At 37.5% G+C, this 26,634-nt stretch overlaps 1 protein-coding gene across 1 annotated transcript in view; it reads right to left on the reverse strand.

Annotated features, from left to right (window-relative positions):
- CEP120 (centrosomal protein 120) overlaps positions 1 to 17,689 on the reverse strand; it is a 41,101-nt gene extending 23,412 nt beyond the window's left edge. The window contains exons 1-11 of the mRNA XM_081942724.1: positions 17,279 to 17,689; positions 13,513 to 13,669; positions 12,854 to 12,968; positions 11,459 to 11,600; positions 9,127 to 9,275; positions 8,227 to 8,424; positions 6,638 to 6,865; positions 6,299 to 6,503; positions 5,389 to 5,557; positions 4,039 to 4,188; positions 354 to 536 (exon numbers count right to left, since the gene is read on the reverse strand). Of these exons, the coding sequence (XP_081798850.1) occupies positions 354 to 536; positions 4,039 to 4,188; positions 5,389 to 5,557; positions 6,299 to 6,503; positions 6,638 to 6,865; positions 8,227 to 8,424; positions 9,127 to 9,275; positions 11,459 to 11,600; positions 12,854 to 12,968; positions 13,513 to 13,669; positions 17,279 to 17,327 (1,745 nt within the window). The 5' untranslated portion in view covers positions 17,328 to 17,689. The remainder of the gene's footprint in view (positions 1 to 353; positions 537 to 4,038; positions 4,189 to 5,388; positions 5,558 to 6,298; positions 6,504 to 6,637; positions 6,866 to 8,226; positions 8,425 to 9,126; positions 9,276 to 11,458; positions 11,601 to 12,853; positions 12,969 to 13,512; positions 13,670 to 17,278) is intronic.
- Between the last annotated feature and the right edge of the window lie 8,945 nt (positions 17,690 to 26,634).

Here is a 26,634-nt window from a genome sequence, read left to right on the forward strand (position 1 = left end):
TGCTTTGAGAGCTATAAATGCCTTCCAATTGCAAACTGCTCAAATCCTGATCATATGACCTGAGGAAGGTTGCAATAGCCTTAAGTGTGATCGGTGATGAAGTTATTTTTCAATACCATCAAAACTGAAGCTGCTGCTAAGCAAGGAAGATTGTTAAACAAGCACTAACTGTATAATGCAGAATAGGTTGTTGGCAGTGTTGGTTGATATATGGAGTTCAACTCCCAGAATTCCTCCAGCCAAGCTGAGAACTGAAGTTCATACATCATATTTGTTGAGGATGAGAAACATTGATCCACGCTATTATAAAGAATTGGCTTTATTGCAGGAACCCCAATTTTTCAAAATATTACCCTTGTGCTGCTGTAAAAGGAATAGTTTCACTGAAGGTCTGACGCCAACACTGCTCGCCATTTCCTCCTAGAAAACGTGTTTTTTCCATGGACAAAACCTTTGAAAGCTGGAGTCTTGCAACTCCTAGAAGCAAGTCTTTAGTTGTTTTATCTTTATGCCACAGTTCCACCAGCAATGGTAACCTGAAATGCAGGAAGAAAATAGGTAATTTACCACTTTTTGTATGTCTTCCCCTACTTGTCTCAGTGGAAGTATGCATCTTTTATTTTTCAAATGCCACTTTGTATGGAATTATGACGAAAGCTATAAGTAGTTTAAACCAGTTATACAGAAGAACACAAGAATGCAGTAAACAATTATATTTTTCCACAAGTTAAAGCATTTTAATTAAATTGTTTAAATATAAACAAAGAACCACAAGTAAATGCAAAAATGCTTTAAAAGTACAATCACTTGAAATTTAAAGATACTCATATTTGTGATTTACCCAATTGCTATGGCAATTTGTTCTAAAAGAAATCCTAGTACTATAATATATTTTTAGACTTCATCTGCCATTTTACGTTTTACAATTCTAAAAATAGGAGGCAATTCTAGATTGGAATTTCAATGTAGTTGTTATTTGAATTTTTCCATTCCAAAATGTTTAACTATTGACATTTGAAAGCTCATTGTAACATATTTGCATTGTCACAACAGCTGTCAGGGTTCATAAACACACTCTGATATATTTACTTTTTCAATTAACAAGTATTATTTCCTAAAAGTACATTCAGTTTAAAATAAGCATTACTAGTTTTATAGCCTTCAATTGTTTAACCTGAGTCACAACATGATAAAATACAGAATCCTGCTCTGGATGGCATGCCCTGGAAGCTTCTGGTATGGAGCATGAAACTCCGTGTAAGAATCCCTTGATGAGTGAATGTGTTTAGGTTAGCCTTAATGTTATTCTTAAATACCTCTATGCAAATAGGAATAGTTACTTGAATCATCAGGCTCGCTTTTAAAAAGCCAATATTTGAGAAATTGCAACGACAATGGGCAAAAAGCACAACAAAATGTGAGCTTAATGGTTTTGAAAATCCAGACAATTGGACTATAAACAAGAGGCTAAAACAGTTTGAATGGGGGCTGCACTGCAATCTATGGTCGACAGTGTTTGTAATCAACCTACAACATGACTGCTAAAACGAAACTTGATTTAGGTGAAACAGTATCCCCAATTGAGAAGGCTCAGCCTGATGTGGAGAGCCCATGCACAGCTGTAAATGTAAAAGTCTTCTGGGTCACTTGGAAGTCACCAGGATGATTTCTACCTTCTCCAGATATTGTAGAAAGGGGAGTGATGAGAAGATACATAGTAGATAATTTTGATAATTTGTTTTTAGAGCATCCTAGGCTAATGTTGAAGGTGGCTCAGTGGCTAAGAGCTTGTCGATCAGAAAAGTCAGCAGTCTGGCAGTTTGAATCCATAGTACTCTGTAATGGAGTGAGCCTCTGTTACTTGTCTCAGCTTCTGCCAACCTAGCAGTTCAAAAGCATGTAAAAATGCAAGTAGAAAAATAGGGACCACTTTGGTGGGACAGTAACAATGTTCCGTGTGCCTTCGGCATTTATTCATGATGGAACCTTTACCTTTTCCTTAGGCTGTTTCTTCTATGAAGAATCGGGAAATGAATTGGTACAACTTGCAGCTGACTAGCAATGCAAAGAAGTCTATTTAAAGCTTGACAAACCTCATGGTGATCTCAGTAGTGTTGGAGGATCTGTTCTCCAAGATTCATGTTGAATAGATTGAGCCAATGTCCTGTACAATCATCTGCCTGACATGTACGGTTTCCAGAGAAAAAGAAGGAATTGCCTTTCAGATCCCCGGGGAAAGAATACTGGGATCAGAGGGAGATTCAAGGAAGATTACTCATGTAGCAACTCGATCTAGCAACAGAAATCCAGATGGAGGGTGGTCCCACCAATCTCATGGTGAGGGAAATATTCTCCACTATGCTGCTCCAATTCATCTGGCTTCAAAAAAAGGATTAACCAACATTACAGCCAAAAGTAGTAGCCCGGGCCTTCTCCTATGCAACTGACAAAAATACGTGGTATGAGTAGGAGAAATAGACTGAATAATGTTTCCCAATAAGGGTGTGCTTGAAGAACTTAACTGAAATAGCAACTCTAGCCATTTAAGATTCTTCTGATATAAGTCAGGGATTTCCTGGCTTGTCAGAGGTCCAGACAGAAAAGAGAAATTGAGATTTTAAAATATGGATGTAAAAAAATAAATTGTAAAGTAAAGTGTACATTTAGTGAAGAGTAAAAACTGGGTGGGACATTGCTATCTAAGTGATACAAAAGAAAATTATTTGATCTTGCCGACTAGAGCAATGGTAAGATATGCATACTATTTCAATCAGTAATGAAGACACTATTAAATACTACCTGGGCTCTGGAGCTGGCAGTGGGCAGCACAGTATTGAGCTGCTTATGTGCTTTCTGTGGGGAAGGTATCAATTGATGTTAATTGGGAGTGAGAAGGTCCTGCCCTTGACCTATGTAGAGTTCTGCTGGGCTTGATAGTAGTCTCTCTAATCCTTTTTAATATCTAAATGAAGCTGCTGAGTGAAATAATTTGTTGCCATGAGGTGAGGAATGCTGATGATATTCAGTTATACAGTATATCTCTATCCCTGGCAGAGATATGTGGTTGACATTTTGTCATAGTGTAGGAAGTTGCAGGAGTTTGTATGGGAAGCTTCAGCTGAACTCTGGCCAGACTGTTTGGTTCTGAATTTGGAGACCTTCTGGTTTTGGGACTTTACCATCCTTGGTGCTTGATGAAGTGGTACTGCCTCAGACAGACCCATTGTGCAATATGGGTTTCTTCTAGATTCACAACTCCTACTTTGCACAGCTTCGTATTGTGTATCACTTGTGTCCCTTCCTGGAATGCAAAGCTCTACTTACAGTCACTCATACACTCACTATGGGCGGCTGCCCTTCAGTAGCTTCAGCTGGTGCAATTGAATTTTGTAACTTAATTTGATCTGTACTTGGGAAGTTTTCACCTGTTTTTCATTGTTTTTAATTTATGCTGTTATTCATGTCTTTAAATGGTTTTATTATAATGGTGTAAACTGTCCAGAGTCACTTAGATTAGATGGGTGGTGCATAAATTTAACAACTAAATAAAATAATTAAATTCAATACTTTCTCTGCATTTTCATTGTAACATTACAAAACTAAAAACCTCTATTAGTTTCTGCAACGGTATACATATTCTTATCTCTGAAAGTAATATCACAAACTTCTGTGAGGCAATTAGGGTCCCAGTTTCTTATCTGCCACCTGGCTGAGTCTATGATGACAATTTGATCTATTTTTTTTCTGCTAGTTAATTTATGATTGGTATAAATTATGTTGTAAATTCTATGATTGGCATAAAGTTGTACATTCTGCTCCCCATAAAAAGGTAGGATCACATACTTTTAAAAGAACCATAATTTCTTTTTAAAAACACATCGCACAAACGTAGGGACAAGATACATATGCTATCTGACAAACAAGTGATTTAGAACAAATTTTAAATGGTAAACATCTTAGTATGGGAAACTTAGTTTGCATAAAAAAGAATATATTAATGTATCTATTATTAAAACAATATCTCAGTACATAAGTTACCTGCAAAAGGTATCTTGAAGCTGATAGGGCATAGTTGCAAAATCAAACGCACAGTAAGACTGTGGAAGAAATACTTCCATGTTTTTTCTTACTTCCACAGGAGGATTTGTCATAATGGGTGCAGCACTGCCAAAAAATGGGTATGAATACCTATGGAAGAAGACAAAATTATTATCAAATCAACCTGACCAGTAATTTTAAGCAAATTTCAGGAAATATATTATAAATTCAAAGTACTAATAGCTTAATAAAATCTCTGCACTTGAAAATTGAAATATTCAATATTAATTACAAAATTTGTCAGGGAGACTGAAGTAATAGTAACCTCACTAGACATCTGTACATGTAAGTCTTGTTTTATTGCAATACATTTAGAGAAGATTGAACAGAATTCTATTTTTGAAATGGGGATTCCTTGATATAGCCACGCAGTTTATTTGATTCTGGCCTAATGTGATCTGTCAATCAAATATAGCAAGCTTTATGACATTGATGAAATTAACCAATTGTGGTTTATTCAACAAGCCATGGTGCAGTCAGACATATAAAATCAGTCTACATAAAAGTGATCTTTTGCACCATTTTGAAGGGATGTTATCTCCCTATAAATGGGGTAGGATTAAAGCCGGTCACTCCTAAAAAATCTCCAACTTCTGTCCACCTAGCAGTTTGGAAGTGTGCAAACCTGAGTAGATAAACAGGTACCAATTCAGTGAGGCTCATTAACGAGGATATGAAAGGAACCCCCAACTGGGCATTCCCTGGGCAACGATGATGTCAGTTGCTAAGTTATAAATTATATTTTACTACTAGTAATGCCTCATATAATATTCTACAACAGAATCTAGCAAAGAATATCATGATTTAGCTTAATTAAACTCAGCCACAGTATGAGAAATCCAAACCAAAATAATGTTTGGTTAAAGAAAAATGCAATTAGCGATGACTAAAACATTGTTATTGTATTTTCCTTATATATCATTCCATTGTTAAACCACATCTCCAATTATCCTGACTGGCCAATTTACTTCATTTTAATCTCAAAATGTCTGGAATCCCAGCAAAGACACACTTATCGAAAAATAATTGTTTCTTACAATATATCAGAAAGGGATGAATGCAAACAATCTCAAATTTCTCGAAGAGAACAATATACTTAAGGTTTTAGAATTTATTAACAAAAAAATATTCTCCAAACAAAGGAACTCCAATAAAATAGTTTTTTTTCATACAGTGTTTACTTAAGATCTAGATCTATATCCTAAGATTTTACATTGTTTTATATAACAAAAATAAATCATGCCCATAAATCATTCATTCCCAATGAATTACAGTGTAACGCTTTCATACCTTAACATACAATTAACAGGAAATCCAGCATCCAGATTATGGACAGCTCGTAAATCTACCGAAAAACAAAAATGATGGGATGATGCAGGAACAGCAATTTTTTGTCCTGTAGTGGATTCAGAAGTACTGGGATGTTGAGTCTGAGAAGCAGGCATTTTACTTTTCAAAGCTGCAAATATAAACACAAAGTTAACTTTTTTAAAAGTCTTAACTTTTTTTAAAAGTCTTAGCTTTTCTTCCAATAAAGACTTCTCAATCTTTGATATACTGTTGCAACCGTTTTAAATAAGTGTAAGTTACTATTAGTCTAAGGTGCAATGGCTCAGCAGTTAGAGACCCTGAACTTGTCAGCTGGAAATCAGACAGTCGCGTTTGACACCTGAGTGCCGCATGACAGTAGGAAAGGATACAAATGCAAGTAGATAAATAGGTACCACTCCGGTGGGAGATGTTCACACAAAATATTCCATGTGGCATCTTGAAGACAATTTGTGTGATTAAGGCTGAAATTTCTGGAAGACTAGTATTTACAAAATATATTTCGAGATTTCAAAAGGTTTCCATGTAAGGGCAAAAATCATATAAATCACAGTTACTGTATTCTGTTTACACATAAAAAACTGGTGTTTTTATACTAACAAACTACTTTAAAATGAAACATGAAACCTACAACCATAAGCAAATGATGCTCTCAAACTAAACATAAAGTGCTTCCATAAGTAGATTATAATCACCTGCTGACTCTTTTCAACTACTCAGCGCTTTTACAATGTTTTAAATTAGATTAAATCATTATGCAGAGTAACTTTTTTTTCTATGAGACTGCTATAAAACAAGATACAATACAAGAATAACTTTGCGGTAGAGAAAATAATTAAGTTACAAGAAATAGGATCTGTACAATTATTACCTTTTTTCTGTAATTTTGGATTTTTGTCATACTGAATACTTTCTACTTCACTTTCTGTAGCATCTTCTTTTATGGGAGGAGAATGCTGTGTCTGAGGTAGGATATCTTGAGAGCCATTTTCCGGTCTCCTTTCTTTATCATGTGTTGGAGACAAGTCTCTTTTCACATTTTCAGTCTCAGCATTTGCAGCTGGTTGGATTAGAGGCTGAACAAACCAAAAGCAAGATTTATGATTAGCCTTAATTTCATTTTCATGTAACAGTGATCATCAGTATATTTTTATTGTATTCTACACTTTAAGTAGTAACACAAAGTAAGTAACAAAAAAATGAGCTGCACCTGACAAACTTTGCCATCCTTTTGAAGTGAAACTGATACCCCGACAGTAGGTGCCATATCCAAAGGCATGGGTGGCAGTTTTTGCCGAGCTCTATTAGGTGGAACAAGAATAAATGCTCCTTCTATAGCTACTGGATGCTGGCAAATTTCAGCGCTTCCTTTCTTTAATAAGCTAGTTAAAAGAATTTCAGTACTTCCAAGAGATTGGTCCCCACAGCAGATATGAATCTAGAAGTCAAAAAAGTATTATGAGGAGAAAAAGTAGACAAATAGATCATACTAATTAGTCATATTTAAAGAATTTACACAATCACCTCCAAATGCAAACACTATTCCTTAAATATAATGCACATGTATTCGTAATGAATCTTAGATTAACTTCTTATGGAAGCAAATTCCCTAGAATTTAATGTTCCTCAGAGTGTCTTATTTTCTAAAATCCCGAATGTTTCAAGTCACAATTTAGCAATAGCTTCAAATAATCATATTATAGGACAGTGATGGTGAACCTATGGCACGTCATTTGTCAAGGCACGCAAGGTGCTGCCCTGTCAGCTGATCAGTGCACATGTGCGCACTGGCCAACTGAATTCACCCTTTTTTAAAGCCATTTCCCCCCCCCCCTGGCTCCAGAGCCTTTATAGGAGCCTGGGGACGGCGAAAAGACACCCCCCCCCCCGAGGCCCTCTGGATGCTTCATGTGCTTCCCTGAAGCCTCCGGAGCGCAAAAAACCACCCTACGGGCAAACCAGAAATTCAGGAACGGACTTCTGGTTTGCTCGGAGGATCGTTTTGACTGCTATGGAGGCTTCAGGGAGCATCCTGAAGGTCCCTCAAGTCACTTCCGGTTTGCTCAGAGGTTCATTTTGACTGCTCCGGAGCTGAAGATCCCTCACGCCTTCGGAGCGCTCAAAACGACCCTCTGAGCAAACCGGAAGTCACTTCCAGTTTGCTCGGAGCTTCGTTTTGACTGCTCTGGAGGCTTCAGGGAAGCATCCTGAAGGTCCCTCAAGCCTCCAGAGGGCTTCCGGCGGGGTGGGGGAGGCTGTTTTCGCCCTCCCCAGGCTCCTATAAAGCCTCTGGAGCCTGGGTAGAGCAAAAAAAGCATGCAAAAAATGGGGTGGAGCACTTGTAGTGCGTGCATGTGCACTGGGGAGGTCGCGCATTGCTTTATGGGTGCAGCACGCCTGCACACTACCCCCCTGCGCTCCCCCACTTATGGCACGCGAGCCAAAAAAGGTTCACCATCGCTGTTATAGGACATGAATCACAACTCCCAACCCATACAAGGACAACAAAACTGATCCAGAGATCAATGGTACTACTAAACCAGGCAGAGACATGTAGATGCTGGATCATTTCTACTTAAACACCCCTCAAGTAGAGGGAAATGCTGCCTGACATTAAAGTATAACAAGAATATCTCTAATTCTGCTGATGCATGAGCCTATTGAATTATAATGTTGCTTTTCTGTAGGGCCAAAACTTTTGCATGCATGCCAGACTGGATTGTGATTAGTCCACAGGATTATTTCAGATTCTAGAACTATTAAGGTTTAAATTGTCACAAACATTGTAAAAATGCTTACCTGCAACTTTGAGTGAGCAAAAAAATAAGCTCTTAGAATTTCAATGCTGCTCCGTATTCTAACAGATGCTCTTTCTGGTTCAAAGTTTGGATTCATCAGGTCGGAAAATGGTTCATTGGTAACGTCATTACCAAGTAGTGAATAATAAAAGAAGAACTCAGGCTTTCGTTCTGGAATTTTCACTGTGGTAGGTATTAACTATTGTGATTGTAGAGAGAAACACAAAATAGATTATGCATCATGAGACTGATTATTTGGAACTATGAGCATTCATCTGCACTTCCACTATAAAGACTCTTCCACATTTAACTAAATTTATTTAGACATTTTTGCATTTAGCCAATATAAAATTGGAGGACTCAAAGATAAGAGTAACTATTAGCTCCTGCTCATAAATTTTTAAGCTACTCCCATCAGGACAGAATACAGTTAATTTATATTTTTAGATTTTAGAGCAAGAAAGAGAAAGAGATAGACAGATAATAGGACCATGCATACTGCCAATATGATTTGAAGTGATTCACAATTTGCATAACCCAGTCCCTCATTAATGCTCATTAAAGCAGCTTGTCTAATTCTGAGCAAGCAATATGACCCATTGAAAGAAGCAATTTATGTTAATGAAACACAAAGCAGTCACAACTTTTCTTCAGTTACATGGACAGCTGAAAAAAAATATGGGCAGCTTTAATGAGCACAGCTGTGTGTTACATAAGAAGGCCCAAAATATTTCTTTCTAATAATTTTATATTAGAATATATGGAATCCCAAGTTTGACAATATTACAAAATCATTATGCACTCTGAAGATCATGCTTTATAACATCGTCTAGATGGTAACCAAATAAGAATATGCATTCACTACAACAACCCATTTAAAAACAAAAATCAATAGTATTACCTGTTCCAACTGTGTAGCAAATGCAATAGTAACTGACAAAACAAAATAGTCACGACAATATTCTGCTGGTCCAATTTGATGATATCCTTCCTCTTCATTTAGCACAGGTATAAGATTTTTGGGGTCCAATCCAGGAAACTGAAAAGATACTTTAAACAAGAAGAAATTTGACTTGGACTTTCTGAAAAAAATTGATCTGAAAGTTAGATAACAGAAGTATTAATAGATTTTTATCCTGTGAACACACCCAATACCAATTTGGTCACTGCAGTTTACAAAAGTTGTGCCTCAAGGAAGCTAAAACATTTCCTAGTAGATATAAAAAAACTGTATAAATTTATTACACAAGTGTATGCGTTTATGTGTGTGCATGCATACTATTTATTGTTTGATAGGTAGGTAGATAAACAGATAGATGTATAGATAGATGTATATGTTACTGTGAAAGTCCGAAATCTGGTGAATGTCGACATTCACCGGTGAATGAAAGTCCGAAATCTGGTGAATGTCGACATTCACATAGTCGCTTGGTGTATGTCCTTATCCTCTTGACACCCTTACCCTAATACCCTTACCCTAATACCTCGGCTCCTCGCTTCCTTTTAAGCGTCTTCTATTCGCGGACTTTTTTTAAAAAAAAACCTGCGATCCTGCGCGATTAGAACGAGTAGTTTCCAGGACCGCGAATTGAAAAGCAAAAGTAAAGCGTTACGCTGACTCGTTATATATGTCACCGTGAAAGACCGAAATTGGTATGTGTCGACATTCACCGGTGAATGTCGACATTCACCAACATTCACCGGTGAATGTCGACATTCACCAATTTCGGTCTTTCAGGGTGACATATAGATAGATAGATGTGTAGGTAGGTAGGTAGGTAGGTAGGTAGGTAGGTAGGTAGGTAGATGATAGATAGATAGATAGATAGATGATAGATAGATAGATAGATGATAGATGATAGATAGATAGATAGATAGATAGATAGATAGATAGATAGATAGATAGATAGATAGATAGATTTAAACATTTTGTCTACATACAGTACATAAACACACACACTTACACACACCCATAACGTTTTTAAAGACTTCCTTTTAATAATTCATAATCGGTCAGTTCTTTATCAAATTGGAATAATTTAGCATAATTTGGTGTTGAAAATGATTCCTAAAAATCTGAGTTTTTATATTGTAAAGCATTTCCATTTATTCATTCCCATGAACGACCAAGGAAGACTGCAATGAAGTATCCTATCAGTTTAACTGAAGGTCATGAGTGCAAACAGAAGTTATAGCTCTGTTCATATACAGTGGGCACAATGCCTGGGTTTTATAAACTGTCTTTACTAGGTTACACAAACTAACTATAAATCAAACAAACTTAATACAAAGAGTGCAAGAAAATGTTATGAAGCATATTGATGAAAAGAAATTCCACCATATGAAATACAGTACACATTAAGATTATACTTTGCTAAAATTTACAACAGAATATAAAAAATATTTAGGACAGAGAATAATATAAAAGTATGAAGAGTAAAACTGTTGAATCAAGTTTAAGTAGAGTAACTTTACACATGCTGAAAAATGATTTTAAAAATAGCAGTAAGAATGATTAATTTAGACAAAGAAGAAATATTACAAAATGTTATAAAGACAAAAAAATTAAAATTTCAATACAGACAAAAATAGTAGATATGCGACCAGTTTATAATTCTAAGATCTTAATTTTTAAAGTAAGTTAGTCTGAATATGATATTGACATATAGGAAGAGACAATTAGAACTACCATTAAGAGAAATGCAAAGGAATCTCTTCTGACTTTGAAGAAACATTAAAAATGAAATGAATTCACAAGATAAATATATCAGTTTAGCCAGAAAAGAAATATAACTCTATATAAACTTTTAAATAACAATTATTAACCAAGATTGCTTCATTTTCTGGATATATAATGCTGTGCACTTATAAACAGTCAGAAATCAGGTCTAAAACTTTTCCAATTGGACAGAGCAGACTGTTGACTTAATGGTTTTACTTTACTTAACCTAATCTGGAGATCTACCACCTGAATTTAAGTAAAATCAAATAAATAATAAAATTGTACAGACATATTTAAAATTAATAAACTAGTGTAAATACATGAAGCTGACAAGTTGTTTTAGGCACAAAATAACATATTCAATAGAAATAATAAATAAAAACAAGTTTATAAGACATTTTTATGACAAATTTTCCAACCATTTCTGGACCTAGAATATTCATAGATTTATCACAAGTCACAGAATTTTTGCTGTTTTCTATGAAAAAAAAGCATTTATTTTACTACTAACCTGCCATTTCTCTGGGAGGTGCTTCCCTTGCTTTAAAACCATCGATGGATGCTTTGGTGTCAGTTTCTAACATCAGATTTAGTTGCAATTCAGGCTTAAATTTTGTATATCTGTTGCTCAGTAAAGGATACCATTTTGATGGCTGTAGCAATTTTATTGAAAAAGATAAATAATATGCTTACAATAAAGAAGCAATAAGGAAGAGCCAATAAAATGATACATTTGCAATGCAGCAAGATAAATTAAGCAGTTAAGCAGGAATATATTAAGAGTTCAAAAAATAAAATTAACAAATAATTATAAGTGGTTATATCCTTTTCATTACAATAACTACATGACAAAAAACATCAGTGTACAGGCATTTATTAATCTATTCTTTGTGCTACGGGTATCAGATTTTAGTTCAATTTCTAAAAACCAAAAACAATTACGCAACATGAATATATTATTATTATGGTCTTAAATTAAAGATCTATGAAAATTGAAATGTTTTTCCATATTGGTACGGTTATCAAGGCATGCTACGAATCAATTGAATTTATTAGTGGAGAGGAAAGACCTAAAAATGTTTTATCGTGGTTTACTCCATTTTTGCATAAGCTTAATATTTCATCAGCTTTTATTTCCATTAATACTGAAAATTTTCTAAGAACAGACAGTTTCTTCCAAAATAGCACAGAGTATTAGTACATTAGATCTTAAGGTTCTGTTATAGGAAAAAGATTTAGTAAAGCTGGTCTATGACCATACTTATATAGCATACTCTGTATGCTTTGCTTTGTAAAATAAGCCACATATGCCTGAGCTTACCTGCTAAACGAAGCCATAAATATGGCTCAGAAATCATACAATGTACCACACTAAACTATGATTATCCATATTTGTTTGTATTTCAGTCTGTAAATCCAGTATAGTTTGAATTCTATGGTTACTAGTTAAGTATATTATGCAACATAACTATGGGCTTCAATAAACTCTGGTTAAATTACTGTGTAGCATACTGTATGAGTATGCACATTGTGTAATTTAGTGAATCTAAAGCCTGGGTTCACTGAAGAATAAAGCAATATCTTTTCTATGCTGCTTTATTGCAGGTGGAATCCCAAACTCCTGTACTAGGAAAGTTTCTACCATTCAAAAAGCTAAATGATAGAAAGCCAAATCACATTCTTTCCTGTATCTACGTGATTTTTTTTTTCCTTTATGGAAAATTATCAGTTATTTGAAAGCTCAACAATACTCTGAAATGGTGTTAATCCAAACATATACATTCAACTCTGTGCAAAGTTAGGTCTGGTAATGCATTATTACTTAATCCAAATCAAAACAACTTAAATCTGGAATACCAGAAAGGGAACCTATTTTATCATGAGACAGATACAGAATTACGAATACCTGCTTTTTCTCTTGAGCAGTTCTTAAATCTAGCACAATATAACCTATCGTCTCTTTAACTGAAGATAGAGAGTCCAAAGCAAAGCACAGCAACTTGACAGGCGTACGCTGTAATCTGCACAAAATATGAATCCCATGTAAGAATTGTTAGCATATATATTTTTCTTCTTCTGTGAGTTTGAATACAATTATCTTAATATTTTACATATAATTTCAGAAACAACTATACTAATAAAAAGTATTCTCTCACAAGAACAAAGAGAGTTTACTACCATTTTTATTCACAAGAAATACAATCTAGTATTTAAAATAATCTTTCCCCAAAGGATGAATGGATAGAAGAAAACAGATCTATTGGTTTGTTCTAAGCAAATCTATGATAACCTTCACATTAAAAGAAAAATAAAACTGGAAACATAAAATATTTATCTTTATTTTAGATATATGGTGATAGTTAACATATTCCATTACTACATTTATTTCCTTCATTGAAAAGACATTTAAAAAAAAATAACAAACATGGGAAACAACTGATCTTTATCTTTTGTGTCTCTGAATTTTACAGCATTATCACAGATCAACACACTATAATTATTATTTTAAAAAAACCTAAAGCAGGTCCATGTAATTAACCTATTCACAACTTTTTGAGAAATAACCTGTGTTGGTGAAGTGCTTTCCTATCAAGCTCCCAAGCTAATTCCGTGGCAAATTCTGGTTGATCAGTATGTTCTACAGGATCTGTAGCTAAATGTTCGCCATCAAACTTTGCTTCTACCACCAACATACGCTTTGGACGTTTGGGGAAATAACGCCCTAGAAAAAAGAAAAGAAAAATACATGTAAGAAGCTGTTAAACAAAAAATTGTATTGTGAAATATAATTCAAATATTTAAAAACTATTCTTTAACCACTGCATAATTATATCTTCCGTGGATTGGTTTCAAATAAATTACAAACAGCTTATCCCAATTATAGCAAAACTTGATTGTGTCTGCAACAGAGAATAACTCAGATGGATGACTGGTTCAAAAATGTAATGTTTGTGTTTACATATTCTGGCAAGCCAAATTCTAGTTTAAAAGGAATAGGTAGCATGCTGTAGCATACAGCATAAATAATCCATTTCTCTGTTACTCTTGAGCTAACAGAAAAACTCATGTATTTTGTTTAGCATAAAATGTTAACAGGAAATGCTGCTTTATTTGTTTTATCAAATAAAAGGAGTTCCTGGATTTCAACTTTCCAGTTTGTGCATATTGCTACAAACCACAAAGCTTCCATGGGTCATTTCTTTACTTACGCTTGCAGAAGTGGGAGAGATCAAATTCATTCATACTAAGCCAGAATTCTAATTAAGAATGAAGTACAAATACAATTAGGGACCAGGTTTATAGCACTCACATATTTAAATGCTCCAGATTACACTCTTTAAAGAGAAATGGGAAATACAATGTTAAGGAAAACATTGACAGAATTTGCAGCATGGACTGCTTCACAATATATCAAAACTAATGCATGTATGTGGCTGTACTCCCAATCCCTCAGATAGACTAGCCCAGGGGTCGGCAACCTTAAACACTCAAAGAGCTACAAAGGTCCTAACTGGAAGCCCCCCTGTTCAATTCTGGAGCCGACTGGAAGTCCGGTTCTCCCATCAGTCTCCTCCTAGCATGATGTCCTTTTTCATGTGCTGACCGAAAGTCAGTTTCCCCACCATAGAACCTCCTCCTAGTGCAGCATCCTTTTTCCTCTACCTGTCCTAACCAAAAGCCCTATCAATTGTAGAGCCGACCAGCGACAAGGAGCTGCAGCAGAGGGATGAAAGAGCTACATGCGGCTCCAGAGCTGCAGGTTGCTGACCCCTAGACTAGCCCATACTCATATTCTACGGCAGTAATGACACATGCCAGTAGTAATATGCCACAATGTTTGGGGGTGATGTATCAGTGTTCATCAATACACACACAAGCCATCTACTTTAGACCTAGCCTAAGGTGCCTCTGGGTGTGATATGTCAGCAGAGTCAAGTTATGCATTTGCCAAATTTTTGATATTCTGAGCCCAAAAAGCTCACCATTATTGTCCTATACCGTGATGGCGAACCTGTGGAACACAGAGCTCTCTCTGTGGGCACACGCACCATCACCAGCTGGTCTTCACAGTGCCAGAGTGCTGGAAAACAACCTCCAAAATGACCTGAAAACAGCCTAAAAACTGGCCAAAATGCCCAAAAAACAGGCATGTGTCGCCAGCCAGCTGGTCTTTGGGTTTCCGGCACTCCAGCGCGCACACATGCACACACGTTCCGGTTTGGGCACTCGGTGCCGAAAAGGTTCACCATCACTGTCCTACAATTTCTTAAAGGTTCCTGCAGGAGAAAAGTGTCAGTCTATTTTTGCTTCCTCTGGAATATAAGTCTTGCCTGATAACGTACTCTAGGACAGCAAAGAACTATAAGAATAACCAATGTAAACATGGCATTCTATCTATTTGTATGGGGCTTCCAATGTGTCAATCAAGAAAATGGTTAAAAATGTCTCTCCTATTTTAACAGCTGCCAAATGAAGCTAGGAAGCAAGTCAGCACATCTTCGGGCTGCACACAAATCAAGCAGATAATCTATGGAGCAGAGGGAAGAGGAACTCTCTTTTGCTGCAGCTATTTTATTCATCAGCCCTCATTCTATAGAGCACATGTACAAAAACGTATCAGACAGATTCTTCTAGCATCCCCATGAGCGAAAATCCAAACCATCTGCCAAGCCCAAGTTTCATAATCTATAAAATTCTGAAATGATACGATCATGTACACATATTATGGCTGCAATCTTTTGTATATTTAGGACTCAAAAATTATTTGTGAATAAACATGGATAGATTGTTTATTCTGACCTGCTAGCAAAGGAAATTAAAGCCAAGGAGAAATATAGTTAACATCAAATATATTTCATAATCTTCATATAGTATGAAGAATTTGTAGTTGTGTTTTAATTTTTTTTCAATAGTTACATTTCAGATTTTAAATACTATTTTAAATTCCACTGCAATGTAAAGTCAGATTCATCTCTGCTGTAAATAAATGCACTATAGATCAACCTACCAACAAAATTTGAGTAATATATAACCACAAAATAAAGTTTTAGTAAAGCATTTGCCATTACAAAAACTATCATGTGAAGCATGAGTTTACCAGATTGTGGAAACCCATAATATAACAAGAATTCCTGATGCTTAACTCTAGGGTAGTAACTAAACGAAAAATGAACAAATCAATACCTGCCTAAAAGTTTAAATAATGTGACCTCAGATCATGCTTATTTACCAATTTGTAGAGTGACAAGAATCAATGTATTGCTTTGAGTAATGTTTGTTCCAAAATGATCTCCCATACATTGGACACATCAATTATATCAGCTCTGAAATAGTAAAGTCTGAATTACAGTGGGAAAATGTAACAAAAAACACCACTATATGTATTTTTCCATCTTTATCGTGTTTTCATAGGTTTTTTTTTTCCAATAGAGCCTACTCTGGGTTTATTTTTATAGTACAAATTATTTTGGCCAGAAACCCACTAACCAGAAATCTGCCATTAACAAGAAAAATGTGAGGACAATTTTAACCATTGGAAATTTTAACCATTGGAAATTTTAACCATTGGAAACCACTGAACAACATCTAGATCAAATATGAGAAAGGAAAGATTATTGCTTATAGATGCTATGTAGGAAATTATTTTATTAAATATACAAAACTGCCCAACCCTGCAATAACTCTGGGTAAAATAAAGATTTCCTCAGAGTGTTCCCTCTCATTACCTCACATAACACATATTTCAGGACAGTTCCAAGCCGAAGAATTAATTTTTTAGAATGTGCTTGGCTTATTCAGATGAGGTACCCATAAGATCTATGCAAAAATGTGGAATATTTGCAGATGGTACAGATGCTTCCTCAAAGTATTTCACGGCACTGGAAGACTTCTTTCTATAAACCTCAGAAAATAAAAACCTAATTATTTACTGCCACACTACAGCAGCACCCATTGTGGTTTCTGCCACTACCCTTAGGGCAGATTTAATGCCTGAACGTTACCCAAACCCAAGATGGTCCACCATTGCCTTCAAAAGTCTTCTCCAACCGCAGGAGCTCTCGCCTCACAATCAGGAGGTTGTGAGTTCGATCCTAGGTAGAGGCAGATGTAGGGTCTCCTGCTTGGGCGAGGGGTTGGACTAGATGACCTGTAAGGTCCCTTCCAACTCTGTTAATCTATTAAAATCTCAAAATCTGGAAGCGACAGGGTTGGTTTTTAGGCGGCATTCGCATGCAGGAGAAGGGGTGCGATCGCTTTCCCACCAATTCCTCTCCAGATACTCGTCCTCGGTGAATCGATCATATTCCGAGGGAACTGCTTCAAACATTACCTTCCAAGATAGAAACCACAATGAGGAGCTGGTCAGACTTAGCGCCCATTTTAATTCGGGGCAGCGGCTACCGAGCCCAAAAGTCTGGCTTTATCCGCTCCAGAAGCAGCAAGCACAACTGGTAACGTCCGAAGCCGCCTTCCTTTATCGGACCCAAAGAGCCACGCCAGGAGGCAGGTTTTCCTCCTCCCAGTCCCGCCGGCCCGCAGCTCTTTCGCGCTTCCGACTCGTTTTCAATTCAGCCGCCGCTTAGCAACCGGGAGGCGTAAGGAGAGGGCATGCCGGAACGCAAGAACCAGCCGCCGAGGGAAGGCGCAGCGTTTGCCTCCACCCTATGGCTTCACTTCCGTCTCTCGTTCGTCGTTTTCGGAGCGAAGGAGCCACAGCGCCCCTTACTGGCGCGGCGGGAAAGTTCAAGAAAGGGAGCCCTGCCCTTAAAAGCAGCAGCAGCAGGTGCGATTCGGTCTCCGCGCAGGGAGGGATAAGTTTCAGTTTTGAACAGCTGTGGGTATCCTCACTTTACAGGCGAATTAGCAACCGGACTCCCCGCACAGCTAACGAAAGTGAACAAAGAAGCTACTCGGCCATCCAAAACCAGATGGCCCAAACGGCTACTGGGGTGGGGAAGGAAGGGTTTAAACAAAAAGATTAGCCAGCGCAAGTGAGCTTCCCGTCATTGCGCTCCATTAAGGACCTTCTCATCTGCGCAGACAGAGGTGTGCAAATGACGATCGCCCTTGCAAGCGGGCGGTGAGGGTGTTTCCCCAGGCTTTCTTGAAATCCCTTAAGGGATCTGCTTACTTTCTGCAGAAGATCCCTTGGTCATCCGAACTAGCTGTAATCGGATCCACCCTCCCTCCAATTTTTTTACTCCAAATTGTCTCCCTTTCAGCTGCTTTTCCATTTTCAGATGTGTCATTTGTGGGTGATAAGACTTAGTTTGGACTCTCTCAGATAAATCATCTGTTTTTCACCAACATACTGTATGTACAGATACAACTCTCAGTCTTCCGAAAGTCTTTTCTTTTTTTCCTTTTTTTTTTCAAGTTTGGTCTCACCTCAGACAAGTCACATTACATCACGCTATACAATTCTTGAGGGGGTGAGGAGAATAATCCTTCCTCTTGGTTTTCAATCTTCATTTTCCTTTATGAAGATTGCTGGGAAACTAATTTTAGCTTGGTAGGGGCGCAGTGGTTCGGTGGCTAAGACGCTGAGGTTGTCGATCAGAAAGGTTGGCAGTTCAGCAGTTCGAATCCCTAGCACTCCGTAATGGAGTGAGCTCCCCTTACTTGTACCAGTTTGAAAACATGTAAAAATGCAAGTAGAAAAATAGGAACCACCTTTCTATGGGGGGAAGGTAACAGCATTCCGTATGCCTTCGGCGTTTAGTCATGCTGGCCACATGACCACGCAGACGTCTTCGGACAGCGCTGGCTCTTCGGCTTTGAAACGGAGATGAGCACTTCTCCCTAGAGTCGGGAACAACTAGCACATATGTGCGAGGGGAACCTTTACCTTTAATTTTAACTTCAGTGATCTTCAGAAGTGGAGTCAAATGCCTTGCTCAGTCTCCAATATGTTTACATTATCTTTCTATCTAGCGTTGTAGATCTTCCGTGGCCTTATTGCAGAGAAACCCTCCTTGGGATGAGCTATCTATATCTTTAAACTTATAAATTGAGAACCAGAATTTTCACTGAAATAAATATATTGAGCAATTTTGAGATGTATAGAATGTCTTCTGGGACATCTGAAATCTATATCTGTATTATTTGCCTCTTCCTGTTATTTACAATACCTGACATGACCTTAGTATGGGAAAAACTATTGAAGAGTTCAAAGCTTCAATTTCAATTCTAGCCTATTTTCAGCAACTTAATGATAGTTATGTAACATTAAATTTTTCTTATATTTCCATGCTGGGAAAACCTGTCATATGGACCTCTGAGACAGCTGGGATTTGAAACGTCTTCTGCAATGGTTATAACCAATCACAATCTGATTCCTACTAACATTTCCATGTTCTTCAGAATACTTCATCCTACATTCAACATACTTTTAACTGTGCTTTTATTACTACTATAGGATAATATTTTTCTATAACCATATTTTACTCAAATCAGTTACATAGCTTTGCATGAGTATGCATCCAAACAACCCGGGATGCATTTAACCCACATAATGGGTTAATCTTGATTGAGAGTTTATGGTTCACGGTTACCAAAAATACATTGCCTCCTAGTTTTTATTGTTTTGTTTGGGGGCATTTTTTGGGGAGGGAGGGCTATACTCTTCCAAAGGTAACACTAGAGTACCTATACTCATCACTCCCCCCCCTCCCCCTTAGAAGAGTGCTTTAATGATACAGAAAGCTGGCATTTTGCTTTAAAGCATGCCAGAATTCCACTTTTAAAATGTAACATTATCTATCTGGTTAAAGGTCAGAGAAAGCAGGGAGCCAAGAAAGATCTTTGCATGCCAGTTGAATTCTATAACATTGTAATGGTGCAGGTCCACAAGGACATCCTCAGTATATCCGGTCCTGCAGAAAAGTTAGCATTGTCTCATTATGAGAAAAGCTGGAAAACAGTCAGGTAATGACTCAATGCCAACGAAGGGAACAAAAAATATTATTTGCCATTTTAGTATAGTATCAGCATTAGCAGCATTAACTCAAAGAAGTAAATTCTTTGCGTTTTTTCCCCATAACTTATGTATGTTTGTTATGATTAAATGCCTATTATAGAAGACTATTTTGCCTGTGATTTCCTATTTCATGCTTTTTAGTATTTTACATGAGACAGTGACATTTAAAAAAATTGAATGGCAAAATATCTTCATATTGTTGTAATTCATGCAGTCAAGGAAATCAAAGTCAGCTCAAGGATGTCTACCTTTAAAAAATTGCCTCAAGGGCTAACTAGGTGATTTCTACTATATGTTTGTGGCTATTTTTATATTATTCCTAGTTTTCTTCCCATTCTAGTTATTGAATTAGTGCTGAAGAAGATGATTTGAGTTCCATTTTTTTTATGCACCCCCCCAAACTCTTTTTCATCATGTAATTTGAGATGTATATTCAAAGCCATATATCTGTGCATTTTTAAATTGAAGTTGCTTCAATTATTTTTTTTCTTAGTGGAAACAGGACTCAAATATAAGCCCTGCATTATTATTCTGTGGCATGTCATCCAAGCATTTGTAAAATGCCAGCTACATACACTTAAGTAACATTGGGATAATTGCCCACTGGTTTAAATATTTAGATATTATAGATGTTAATGCTTTTAGCAAATAAATAAATATCTAGATGAGGCCAATTTGTTGCCCACAACAAAACATCTTTATTTCATTTTACAAGGAAACAAAAGTGTATTTCCATCTTTTTGTTTCAGGGTCCAATTACTGAAATACAGATTGAGTAATAAGGCTCTTAGTTTATTTATAGTAGACATTTTGCCTCCTTTGGTGACAATTCAGCTTTTTCTTGTTCCATGCACTCTTCTGTGTGAGGAAAAGCAGCCTTTTGAGTTCTCCCTCCAAAGGAATTTCTAATTGCTGCTTTATCCTAGGAAGCTTCTCGGTAGGGCTTCCGAAAAACAATAGGCAAGTAGACACAGAATGTGCTATTTGGGGAGTAGGAACACCTGCCACTCTGTTCAGTGTGAAAATTGAGGTCATGCAAATGTTGAATCAGCAATTAGCTTCACTGTTCTGGCTCTGGACTCAGTGGAAATTGATCCAGGCCAGGAACCGTTATCTCCTTTTCCCAGCCCTCAATACTGCCAGCACTGAAGAGAAGTCATCAAAAGGTGGCACAGGGATGTTTATTCTTCAAGCAAACCTGGCAAGGCTCCATTGCAGTAAGTTGCTGATTGGAGCCAGGTCTGAGCCAACTGTGATCAGGCAGAATAAGCAATTATTTAGAAAACAACCTGGAATCGGGAATGCTGTTCTATGAAAACCTTACTAATTCCTGCTGTAGAATTCCTAGATACCATTTCCCTCATTTAGTTTCCCTTGCTCCTCCTTCAAATTTATTCTATCTGGTGAGCCTGATAGGGTGTGCCTGAAATGTGGACTGAATTTATGATGTTGAAATAGGCCCGACTGATTTACTGCTGCTTTAAACCTGATAAATCACAACTATTTACTATATGGGACTATATGGGAAATGATGGGCAGCATCATTTCTCCTTCTCATATTAAAGATGAATCCTACACACTGTACTGTAGCTCTTCTTGAGTTGTTCAGCACTGTTCAGTTGGCATTAATGATGCCTATGTGAACAGCATGGTGGCCTGGAGGCAATGGTGGGCTGCTGCCTGGTCGGACCGGTTCGGGCGAACCAGTAGTTGTGATCACTGGCTGGGCTTGCCCACCCGCCGCTGCGCTATCCTCTCCATTTATAACTAACTTACTGGCTCGTTCCTCCTGCCCATGCTGCCCAGCTGAGTTCCACGCCTTACCTGCTGTACTCACTGGAACTGCCTGAGTTGATTAGCTGCATGTTTGAAGCTCCGTTTCTGCCCTGCGCCTGCTCACAACCAGCGAACCGGTTGTTAAGGTAAGTGCAGCCCACCTCTGCCTACAATCAGGTAGCGGCATATATTTCTCTCTCTGAGTGCAATGAATAATTGTCTGCTGTGAACTCTGCATAGGTGTCAGGAAGGGCAACTTGTCAGCAAATGCTCAGTTCCACTCAGTCACACTGATTCTGTCCCAATGCAAGGGGTTACAGGGTTGTTAAAAATGCTTGTTATGTGAAACTCTAAGAATAACAAGCAATTCATTTTTAATCATGATTTATTGATTAAACCAGAGTAGCCAGTAAACTATAAAAACCTGTACACTCTCTTTCTCTATGTCTACAAATATGAATGTGTGTGTGTGTGTGTGTGTGTGTGTGTGTCTGTATATGTGTGTGTGTTTTTCCCCCTCCCCAACTTACCTGGCATCCCAAATGGGCCACGTGGACTTCTGGGTGGGGCAGGGTGGGGTGGGAGGGGCAGAATGCCTGGGGCCAGCCAGGGTGGGATTTATGGGTTTTCCGAACTGGGCAGATCCTTAGCTAGAAGGTCACCCGAACCTGTGTGAACCTGCAGCAGCCCACCCCTGATCATATCCTCTCTTATGTCTCACTTGCAAAAGTAGTGAAATGCTCTATACCAGACTCCTTTAGCTACCTGAGACATCTGTAAAGTTATTATAAGGTTTGGGTTACTCCTGCAACCCATAACATTGCAGTTCACTAAAAGATTTTACCTGTTTGTTTGAAAAGAGGTAACAGCTGATTCACCATGGCATATGTTAGGAACCACAGAGACTCAGTCCCAAGTCAAGCTTCAGTCCCTGAAACTCACCAGGTGAATTCAGGCCAGTCTTTTCAGTCCTGTGAAATAAAATATAACTTCAGCAAGCCTTCCTGATTGTTTAAATAATCAGAATGGGCTTGTTTACTGAGTTTATTTCACTCATAATCAATGGTTGGTAACAACTTGTCCTTCTTGCCAACAGACAAGTACTGTTTCTAATTGGTGTTTCTGCTAGCCAGTAATGAGTACATCATTCTGCCTCTTCAGTTTCACACTATAAATTTTTTTTTAAAAATCCCCTTTCTAGAAATACATGGTAAAAAGAATTATATTTTTAGCTTTCTGCTTGCTAGTTTCAAAACTGGCACAATCCTCCTGCTGGCAAATATTTTGTTTCATTTATCAGTTCCGAACCTCTTTAATGCTGAAAAACATCTCCACTAAGCACAGCTGCTCTTAAGAATTGGACTTCGCTGCCTTCAAGAGGGGCCTTTGTCTTTCAAATGCAGACGAACCAATGAAACTTCTCCTGATGGGTTTGATCTCCTATGTTGTGCCATGTGCTTGTGAAGTGGTTGTTTTGTTTCACCAATGTACAGATCTGCACATCTTTCACTGCATTGTATTGCATGTATCACATTGCTCATTTTGCATCTGGGTGTTTTATCCTTGGGGTGGACAACTTCTGCCTTAGTGTATTTTTGGGGTTGAAGAAAGTACAAGAATACATTAAGGCAGGAGCTTGTCCACCTCAAGGATAAAACCAACACAACATACATGTACACTTTAAACCCAAGAATACACTAAGGCCAAAGGTCACGCTTTTGAAGACAGAAAAGTCCACATTTTGGATAGAGAGGACCATCTATGTTAGAATTGAACACCCCTCCCTCAACATGGGGGGGGGGCAGAGGAATAAGACACCATTTATCTCCACTTTACAATGCAGTCCTTGCATTAGTTCCAATAAGATTCCACAACCAATTGCACCCTTATTTAGCTGAACCTGAGAGGACAAATACACTCCCAAGTGGCCTCAACAGCCTTCAGAGAATGCTAATGACTAGATGACTGCAAGAAATAAAGTCCTCCCATCCCCCTCACCATCCTATCTCAAAACATATCCTTCCATCACCTGACCATCGAGTCTCAATGATCCATCAGAACTGATCAAGCTTCTTGGATGAGAAGAAAAATATTTTCTTGTTCTTCCTTAAGGAAAAAACAGTCCAGTTGCCTTTTGGAAAAAAAAAAAGCACCTTTATGCCCACCCCCCCACCCCTTAAATATTAGTTACTATGGGCAGGATGAGAAAGTCTTTGGTCTGTAAGCAAAACATAAGAGTAAGTACACTTTAGTCTTTGGTCTGATCATATACAATATTTTTCTTTGTTCATGGTTAAATGCTCCTTTTTAGCTACATTGCTTTGGAAGAATTACCACTGAATAGGAAAAAAAAATTTGGTCAGCTGTGCAGATGCACTTCTGTCATCATAGTTCTGATGATGCCATGGTTATGCTGTTCTGTGGCTTTGATCTTTAGTCCAATTCATCTTTTATAAGTACCATCCAATAAATAGACTTTGATACAGTATTCCAAAAGGTTACATTTCAGCATTTTAGTAATAACATTACAGTGTGTGCTCATTTTGGACCTGATCTAATACTTGCTAAAGTTAATAGCTTGCCAGAGTATTTTTCAGTCTTCAGGCAATCTCTCTTTGCCAATTTTCCACTGTGCACGGAAATAAGGAGTGAATAATAAAGCTGTATCATACTGTACCAGCTGAGATAGTTATACAACCATAAAACCAATTTATCCCAGATGGTATACAATTATCTAATCAAAGCAGAAAGGTAGATACCAGTATCACAAGTTGTTCTATAGCCATGTTGCAGACTAATCTAAATTATACATTTGGCATACTCATTATAAAATTTCACAAACAGAATATGAAATAGATTTTTTTAAAATGTCAGAAAAAAGATGAAAACCTGAACTTGTACAACATAAAATGGCAAACATTAGAAACAGCTGGGAAAACACTTAAGATGGACCAAGCTATTTCTTAATTGGAGAATTTTGCTTTGTCTAACACATTTGTCTAAAACCGCTGGGTGGAAAAAGTATGATTCATTCCTGGGTCATATTGAGTATGAGCTGAGTCACACAGCAGAATTCACATATTGTGGGAAATTTTGTAGAAGAAATAGGACAATGTAGTGAAATGAAAAGATAGAGCAAATGAGAATGAACTCATATAGTTAAAAAAGAATTGAGCACATTTCATACCGCAGTCTGACATTAAACATAAAGTCAAAAAAGTTGGAAATTACTGGTCTAAACACAAAATGTGGTTCAAAAGTCAAAAGAGAATGAACAGTTAGTCATATTCTGCTAAAAGTGAGTGCTGAAAAATCCAGGCAAATGAGCTGCAGGAGTTCAGCTCCAGAAGGGATGAAAATCTCTACAGTAGGATATTTATTTCACTTTTATTCCAGGATTTGAACTTTGATGTGTGTGATATATCAAACTTGGCAGAGCCCTATTCCCTTTCACGATATTGAGTTAAACATTTTAAAATACTTGAATTGGGCTTCAAGAAACTACAAGAACACATTCGGTTTATCACATATTTCTTTAAATCATGGTTTATTGACTGAGGCGCAAAGGTTTACCATAATTCAAGTAAAATGTTAAATCATAAAGCAAATAACTTTGAGTCGTAACGTGGCACACAAACCTAGACTATATTGGTGTAATAAAAGGAAGAGAACCCAAAGATAAAGAATGCAGACTTTTAGAGAACCCATTTTCACATATCAGAATACACTCAAAAGGATCTTTTTCTTGGGGACACGGCTGAGCAAAAATGAAAGAGAGTGTAATACAGAAAATTAAATAAAGTTGGATTCTCTTCTCATTTAAAAAGTACAAAAATCATTCTTCCCAGAGGTGGTATTCAGCAGGTTCTTACCAGTTCTGGAGAACCAGTAGCGGAAATTTGAGAAACTGGTAAATACCATTTCTGACTGGCCCTGCCCCCATCTAGTCTCTGCCTCCCGAGTCCTAGCTAATCGGGAGGAAATGGGGATTTTGCAGTATCCTTCACCTGGAGTGGGGAGAGAATGGAGATTTTACAGTATCCTTCCCCTACCATGCCCACCAAGCTACACCCACCAAGCCATGCCATGCCCACCAACCACACCCACAGAACCGGTAATACATTTTTTTTGAATCCCATCACTGATTCTTCCACCAATGACCATATATTGCGGCTGCTTTCATGTCAGAAGCACCAAGGTACTTCCACAGTGAAAGGATTAGCTGATGATACTACTGTTGACCAGGGACCAGTTAGGGGCGTGTCCTTTCATGTCCCCATTAATGTGCTCGTTGAAGTGGTACCTATCGATCTACTCGTGATTATTCACTTTTGAACTGCTAGATCAGAATGAGCTGGAACAAATAACAGGAACTCACCCACCACCTAGCAACACTTGGGTCTCCAATGCGGGTTACTGATTGTCAACTCAGCATCCTAACCACATGAGCCATGCTCTTCATGAGCCTATATTTAACTGTCATGTGGATTGTTATAAGTGATTATTTTTACCTGAGTTATTGTCCTCATACCTGAAATACACTAAAGAAAACTCAGCAACTGGCTTTGGTTGTTTATGATAAGAAATAAGAGCTTCTCCAGTTGCTGCTGTGAATAAATCAGGGATTTTAATTTACTTGCCAAGAATTCCTAGGAGGCACATTCTGTCAGTAGATGGAAGTGTATTGCTCTGACTTTCCCATCTTGCAGAACTGGTGCTGTTTTTTTCCTGGCTCTTTGCCCAACAGCATTCCCTCTCAAAAGCTTTCGAGTTGTATGTGAAGTGGTATCTGACAACAGATGTTTATTCTTAACCAGAATTTGCAAGAGGATTTGCTTGAGAAATATTATAGGTTAAATCTATGATTACGTTACTGTGTATTTGTTTGTCACACAGTTTCAGCCTACAACTTCCACAAAACAAGGGAATAT

Source organism: Natrix helvetica (assembly GCF_964273705.1).
Source record: "Natrix helvetica genome assembly, chromosome: 2".
NCBI lineage: Eukaryota > Metazoa > Chordata > Lepidosauria > Squamata > Natricidae > Natrix > Natrix helvetica.